At 33.2% G+C, this 8,306-nt stretch overlaps 1 protein-coding gene across 1 annotated transcript; it reads right to left on the reverse strand.

The window, feature by feature from the left end:
• Positions 1–2,241: 2,241 nt before the first annotated feature.
• LOC140878602 (metalloendoproteinase 2-MMP-like) lies at positions 2,242–3,417 on the reverse strand. The gene is made up of 2 exons (XM_073282220.1): positions 2,987–3,417; positions 2,242–2,710 (listed from the first exon to the last, which is right to left on the reverse strand). The coding sequence occupies exons 1-2, from the start codon at positions 3,415–3,417 to the stop codon at positions 2,242–2,244; spliced, it is 900 nt and encodes a 299-aa protein (XP_073138321.1).
• Positions 3,418–8,306: the final 4,889 nt, after the last annotated feature.

Here is an 8,306-nt window from a genome sequence, read left to right on the forward strand (position 1 = left end):
ATACTTAACTCTACCAATTTTGATAACCTTGTAGTTTGAGTGCTTAGTAGAAAATGATATTCCTAAGAAAAAAATAAGATCTAATTTTTTTATTATTTGATGTATAATGGAAGGATTATTGATTGATGCATTCGAAGCGTGTGTTTGCATTTAATTATTTTGGTAATGTGTGTTAATTATTATGACCGACTATCCATTTTTTGTGAAATTAATGTATTTTTTTGTTTCCTTCTCATTTTCCTAAATATAAATATATTTGTCATTCATTTTCTTGTATTTGATTTTTTTACTTCGATATTAATGATATAAAGACGCCTACATTTTTTTGTTTGGCTTCTAGATTTTTTTGTTTTTCAACCTTTACATATAATATTTGCCTAATAGCCACAAGTAGAATAAAGAGATTAAAAAAAATAAAAATACTTAAAAAAATCCACAAGTGCCCTTTAAAATATGTCAATATGTGTCATTATTTTAGTGTGTCTTTCCAATGAAACTGAGTATTGAGAGCATGATATTTTAAGTGTGCTTTTGTAAATTTTTCTAACATTTATTTGCATTATAATTTTATTAGTTTGATTTATTTTCAGTTTTATTCATAGAAAAATAAATTAATGAGAAGTTTTAAATGATATAAATTACTTTCTACTTTGGAATTTAATGTAGACTATATATAATATAATATTAATTATAGGAATTTTTTTTTTACATATGACGTTTGATTCTTTTTTTCTTAAAACACATATTATATTTTTTGTTTTAAAATATGTGTTTTTATTACACATATTTATTTAATTGATCATATATATCATGAGAAATTTTATTTCCCCTGAAATTAATTTTCATCAATATTAATTTACAGAAGAATCATTGTGACATAAAATTAACTATTTCTATTATGTAACTCTAAAAACATAGAGAAAGGTTTTAAATGATTGAAAATTTCGCACAAACATGAGTGATATTGAATTTAATAACAATTTTAGAGTTTTTATTTAACATTAATACGATAATTTTTTTAATTAAGAAAAATTTTCGAGGCATAGAGTTTGAGTTGTTGTGCAGTTTAAAAGATTTGAATTGTATCGTCACCACCAGCTATAGCTATTGGTAAGTGTCATTCAATCGGTCCTACATTATTTTTAGGATAATACTACATGTTCATGGTTAAACATTACACTTACAATTACATGATTATCCCTGATGCATTTTTGAAAGATTTTTTTCCCAAATAAAGTGTTGGGATAATCATGTAATTTTAAGTATTATGTGTAACTCAATGACGTATAAAAATCCGTGTACATGTATAGCACTACCCTTATTTTTATTGGTTTTATTTATGATTAGTATTAATTTAATGGAAAAAATACTCTATATGTCCAAATTATGTAGGTCACGTTTTTTTTTTGTCTCAAATGTATAATAATATTTATTACACTCCTTGACTAATATATATTTATTAACTATATCTTGAAAATTGTGCAATTATTTTTTGAATACATTAAATAGGGATAGAATGGGGAGTTTGTACAGAATTTGTTTCCCAATATTTTTTTCTTAATCCGTGTGAAAAAAATAGGTCTATATAATTAGGACGAATGAAGTATTTTTTTTTTACTTGAAGAGAGTTGTCCTTACATCAAAATCACACAAAAACACGGATTGAAAAGTGTCTTATTTGGATAGATGAATATATATGATTTATTGTAATGCACACCGTTTTTTTTATCTAATGTGTTTTGCTCTTTAGATTGATAAATACTCCTAAAAATAATATATATATATATATATATATATATTGTGATGTGGGAACCCCCAGCCGCTACCTTTCGGTGCGCTCTTGGTAAACCCCCGGACTAACGCAATACCCTGCAAACCTGCAAACTACGCTAGTCAGGTAAATCACACTGGGCAAACCCTGTGCGACAGGTTAGTCCAAGAAAGTGTTGGCAGGGGGAATCGAACTCCTGACCTCTGGTCAATAGTTCACCTGCTCCACCAACTTGGATACATCCTTGGGCTATTGTGTTAATATATTATATCCACTCGTCATTGTCATTACGATGTTTACAACTTATACATTGTATAGATAATTCGTGTATGAAACTTTCCCTCTTTTGTTTCATCCAAAGAATTTGTCATGCCGAGCCATGTAACAAAAAGTAAAGTCTATCTTTTCTTTTTATTTAAATTTAATTAATATACACGAATATATCAATGAAATATTGGTGGATGATTTATTTAGTTATTGGGGTATAGGGCCCTGATCCCGTTGATATCATCTTGACCGAAAGGCTTCCTCGCCTGTCCATAATCTATATGTGGATACATTACAGCATTTGGATCATCACTATGCCCCAACCCCAGAATATGCCCCGCTTCATGCAGTGCAACGGTATATATATCCATCGTCCCCGGCCGGACTTCGGCGGCCCAGATCTCATCTGCGTCGAAGTGAACTCTCCCATCCGGCGGATAGAATGCATGCGCCAAGATCCCTCCCTTGCCGTCGAACGGGTGCCCGTCTCCATGATCCCTACTCTTGAACCCTATTTTCATGTCACCATCATCGTACACATGAGTGATTATGAATCTGAACGGTGAGATTTCAGACCACTTGAGTAAGGCCGCCACCATCGGTACCTTCGCAGCCGCCGTGACGTCCAGGGAGTACGAGAACGTGAGGTTTCTCTTGTCCCGCGGCCAGGCTCTGAGATACCGTTTGGTATCATGGATGAGATGTACGATATGAATAAAAACATGATGAGATGTGGATAAACAAGACATGCATATAAATAATATGTTGTTTTGTATGTTTTTTGATTTTGTAGGATATTTATTGTATTTATTTTCTTAATTATCATTGTCAATTTGACACAATTTCAATACCGGGCCTTAAGATATCATTGGGTTAAAAAAAAAGAAGAGAAAAACGAGTAAAAATTTTGTGTCAAATCTCACTTTCATATTATGTACCAAACAGTACCTGACAAGCCGATAGCGGGCTGATATCGACCGGTGAACTTTTCCGTGCCCCGGGGAGAAATTGTAAAGATTATCCGGCATCCCGCAACGAGGTTTGGACATCAGGTTCACTGTTTCTTGGTCGAGAAATCCCGTGAGTCTAAGTTTGAAAAAATTCTGGTACTCCTTCACGCCTGATTCCACCACGTCGTCGAAGAAATCGTCGTTTACGTGGATCGAATTCGCAGGGTAATTGTCGTAGTTGATGTATCCAAGATAAGCGAGGTACTTCTTTAACTCGATCAAGCCTTTTGCATTGTCTCCTTTTCGGGTCCCATTCAAATCCCTCAAGAAATCACCGGGCGATGATATTTTGTTTGATGAATGAGCATGGCAGATGATGAGAATAGCAGAGAAGACAAGTGTATATGAAGAAGAAATTTTGGGGTTCATGATTTCGATTTCTTGCACGCCAAATTGTGTTCTTAATTAAATCTTCCCCCAGCCACCTACCACAATTTGTTACAAGTTTTCTATATATGTTATTGTTACAATTGTATTCAATCATGCATGCCTTATTTCTAATTGTCCAGTGATTTTGTTCATTGTAATATGATGTATTTAATCATGCATTTGGTCAAGCTGTGATATTATGTTCAGTACTCTCCATAAATAATACAGTTTTTCCTAAAATCACCATATATCTATATGATATAACATATATAGCGAGAATCATAGGTTAATCTTGATTTGGATTTGTGGAAGGAATTCTAATCAAAATATTTCAAATTCATGGATTTGAAATAATTAAGTTGGGAAGTGGATGTAAAAATGAAACATCAAAATGTAATTAGCTAACATGATAAGAGATATTGAATAATTAGTTCTCATAAATTAAACCAGATGAGAACAATGAATTTAAGAGATATCTTTGAAATCGAAATCATTCAAATCATTCAATCCAAATGCATTAATCTTTGTATAATCGTTGGTGGCATTTGGCAAATCTCTCTCTAAACGGGTTGACCCCGAAGGGGATCCCATTTCACATGAGTCACTGGCTCATTGGCTCACGTGGAGATTAAATCGAGGGATGTGCGCGAGCGGCAGAGATCTGAAGGACGGAGCAACATGGCCAACCTTCAGAGCATACCCTCACAATATTTCAGCAGAGAATATGCTCAACACGAGGACCGAACCCGCAACGCTGGAGAATTTCTTTCCACGTCACCTCAGGCCTTATCAACTCGCCTATGCCCATGTGGACTTTGGAAAATCTATCTCTAGGCCAGAATCAGTGGTGATGGGAGAACTTTTGGCTATTAAGGAAGGAATCCAGATTGTTTAAGAAAAAGATTTTAAGCATGCCATTATCTCATCGGATTCTTTATTAGTAGTGCAAGCAGTCACGTAGTCTAATAAGGATCTTAGCTATGTAGGTCTTTGTACTACAAAAATTGATACACTGTGTTCGGACCTAGGTATTCTTTCGATTTTTCATGTTCGGAGATCGGCCAACTCTATGGCTCATTCTCTTTCTAAATTCTTGTTCTTCCCCTGCACCATTTAGTTGGGTGCCTGGGAATTTCCCCAGTTGGCTTATAACACTTGTAATGAATGATACTCCTCAATAAAATTACAAGTTTGTCTGGTAAAAAAAAAAAAAGGAAAAAAACTTCTTTTGGTCACCGGACAATGCAAGTATAAAAACTGAAAAGATACCTTTTTTTCATACTTAATTCTTGTTGACATATATTCTATTAGTTTAAAAATATGTACATATAATTATTCCTTCTAATTTTTTTGTTTTAATTTATTTTTTGGTTATGTAACACTTTTTTAAAAAAAATAAAAAATTGGTCATATTATCCGTCAATTCAGAATCTTAATCCACTAATTTCAGTTTTTCTTTATTTTTATTTTTTTTTGAATTTTAGTTGTTTTTCTTCAGATTCATAACGTGACATTAAATATATCAGTAAAATCATTCATACATAGTTGCATTTGTCTTGTCATATAACTGAGAGCACAAATCGCAAGTGCATATGTTTAAAGTTTTTCCTAAAGACCCAAACACTCATGGAGTCATGGTAGGTAACTTTTGAAAATTTATATAATAATTTTATAATGTTTGTTTCTGTTCGAATATCGAACTCACTAGTATGTGATAATTTTTTTTAGAAAAAACAAATTTCTATTATTTTAATTTTGTCTAAATTAAAGTAGAGAATATTAGATTGTATTTTAATAATTATATTTTGTTTTGAAAACAATTACGTGGAATTTTGATTGAATAACTAAATAATTTATTTTTACTTCTTAAGCATGCGTCGCTTGCAAACCGGCACCGGCGTAAAGTGTAAAGTTAAGTTCCTACCCATATTTACCCCATTTATCATAAAATTAAGGGAAAATATTTTTTTTCTTGGTTTATTAATTTGTCAATATTTTAATTTTGGTCCATTAATTTTTCAAATTTTGATTTTTGGACACTAACTTTTAATTTTCTATGATTTTGGTTCAACTGAACACGTGTCAGCTAGACATTAACATACATCAGCATTTTTCGAGTGACGCTCCAGGTATTTCTTCAGATCAACGAACCCATTTGCGTCGTCTCCCTTTTGGGTTCCGTTCATATCCTTGGTAAACAGTTGGGGCGATGATATTGTGTTCGACGAATGCGAACCGTAGATGATGAGCAGAGCGAAGAGGAGAAGAATGTTGTGTGAAGAGGCCATGATTTTTATTTTGGCGGGGCGGGACAGGGTGAACCGACCCACCATTTAGGCGGGTTGAAAATTTGTCAACCCAACCGACCTATATAAAAGAGCAGGACGGGCAAGCCAACCCAACGAGTCCAACCCACTTTGACAGCTTTAAAACGATATCCTCTTCTTTCTTTCTTTCTTAAATTTTTTTTTGGCCAAATTTAGTTGCTCAATTCCATAAAATGATGTAAAATGGATTTAGGTTGTTGTAATGTTTAAAATATTTCAATTATACTGATAACTATAGTTTTGATAAAGCGTAAACATGCAATTTGATATAGAAATAATATTAATTTAATACGTAAAGGAAATCTTTTTACATTTTCATGCATTGCCGAAATTTTAAAAATAGAAGAAGAAAGCATAATCAATTTTTTAAAAAATTTAATATTTTAAAGTACTTATCATTTTAATTTAATCGATTAGGTATATTTTCAATAGTATACTCGACCTGTCATTAATTATATTCCTGCCACTACAATTGCAGATATCTTCTAAAGTCACTCCTCTTGCTACTTAATTCTCAATCTCATGCCACCCCTCCACCGGTTGACACGGACGAAACTAGAGATACATCACATGTTCTCCCTACTAAAGAAGGCACATCTGATGCTCAAGATATGGAACAAGAAGCGGATAACTCTAGTTCAAGTTCTGAATCAGATGGTGATGACGCTGGTGATCAAGCTGAGAATATACAAACTACCTCTCAGGGTCAAACCACAACCAACAAGCAGCCCTTGGAACACAAGTCAGTGAACTTCTTGATCATTTATCGAAGGTTGATGCCAAAAAAAAGGAAGAAGAGTATCGTCGGGGGGAGGAGGCTAAGCACGCTCATGAAAAAAAAGGATGAAGGAGATGAGAAAGAAGAAAGAAGAAGAAGAAGAGAATACGAGGAGGAGTCTCAAGAGGTAGTAGTAATTGGTTTAGGAGGTAGGTGCACTTAGGCTTTTCTCTTTTTCCGGTATGTAATAGGTTGTTATTTGTCCTCGCATGTTTGTAATAAATTTCATTTTCTCAATGAATTCATTCTCTCTCTTTTTTCTCGCAAATATTAATTTTCTTAGAGCATAGGTTTTGACTTCAGTAAAAGGGGAGAAATTGCTAAATCCCTAAGTTTTGAGATAACAAACAATCAATCATTGTTGTAGATCATGTTGCCATTTGTATATAAAACAGGTTGTCGACCGCTTGCTTTGAAGATTACTTTCCCGATCGTGAGATGTCACTCGCTTGGTTGCATGCAATAGTCAGCATTCTCCTGGTTTAAGAAGAAAACCACTAGAATGGCCACCATAACAAGATCTACTCGTCAGGTCCAGATGGTCCTCGCCCGTTTACTTTTCGATCATATCTTTTACAGCTGCTTCAAGGACTGTCTTCTGATTCAAGCTACAATCGTTCAGAGTTGTATTTTACTTTTCAGTAAAATTATATTGTCAAGACATGCATAGCCAACAAAAAATCAAGAAAATCATAATGTTTTCCCGAAATGCTCATGAGTGATGAGCTTATGATCAGAGACTGTCTACGATAGTTTCCTTCTTGATTTGGAAAGAGCCAAATCTCACTTTAATTAAAGCGTACTACATTTCAAGAAAATACAACATGAACGATACCTTTGCATTAATGATCTTCATAGGAACGTTGAGTCTCTCCATGCAAATGACACTATAAATAGAGATTACTTGAAGAGAGAAGAATTAGCGAAGCTTTATTTCTACAACTTTTATCTCTCACTGTGCTAGAAATCTTACTTGAACACTCGCAAACTTCTTATCTACTTTGCTCATATTGATGTGATGATATTTTTCTATATTTATTTGTGTTAATTTGTATGATTAAGAGAATTTGCATTGATTAAATTTATTTTATAGTTCCTAATCATTGTATGTGATTTGATATAGGTAAAGAGAAGAAATGAAGCTAAAGAATGGAAGGAAAGAGCCAAGATAAGATAAGAAGTGCGTGCAAAAAAATTCTCGATCGATCGGTAACTTTTTACCAATCGAGCAAGAGGAAGAAATGTTGGTTAGAAGAGCTCCCGATCGAGCGGGAGAAGAGTTGGAAAAAATGATGCGGATCATACTTATGTGCGCTCGATCGGTAGTTTTTTACCGATCGAGCGAGACGAAAATTTGGCGAATTATATTTTAATTAGAAAACTTTCTTGGGAAGGACTCTATACTTTAAATATCATCTAAAACCCAAATTTAATCAGTTTTGGAGATGGAAAAACAGAAGAGAAACTTTTGGAAGCTAGGTTTTTCTTCTCTTGTTCTTAGATTTAATTTTTTATTCATTTTTTCTTAGGATTTCATGAATTTTAGTGGCTAAGTTTTAATATTTGGTAGAGGAAGACAAACCCTTGAATTTTTATTTATCTCGTGAGATTTTGATTTTTATTGTTTAATGTTTATTTGAGTATCAAGAGTTGTTTGAAATTGATTGATATGCTTCTATGTGAGATTATTGGTTTGATCGCCCTATGATTTTATCATACAATCTAAATCTAAATTAGATATCAAATCTGTAATTGTTTGATCTCTCTAATTTGTGAAGCAACTA

This window comes from Henckelia pumila, chromosome 2, assembly GCF_033568475.1.
Source record: "Henckelia pumila isolate YLH828 chromosome 2, ASM3356847v2, whole genome shotgun sequence".
NCBI classification, from domain to species: Eukaryota; Viridiplantae; Streptophyta; class Magnoliopsida; order Lamiales; family Gesneriaceae; genus Henckelia; species Henckelia pumila.

Excerpts from the sequence above, each read along its gene's own strand:
- LOC140878602 (XM_073282220.1), bottom strand. The coding sequence starts at position 3,417 with ATGAACCCCAAAATTTCTTCTTCATATACACTTGTCTTCTCTGCTATT. Across the intron at positions 2,711-2,986 it reads GCCCGCTATCGGCTTGTCAG|AGCCTGGCCGCGGGACAAGA; the intron begins GTACTGTTTGGT and ends ACGGTATCTCAG.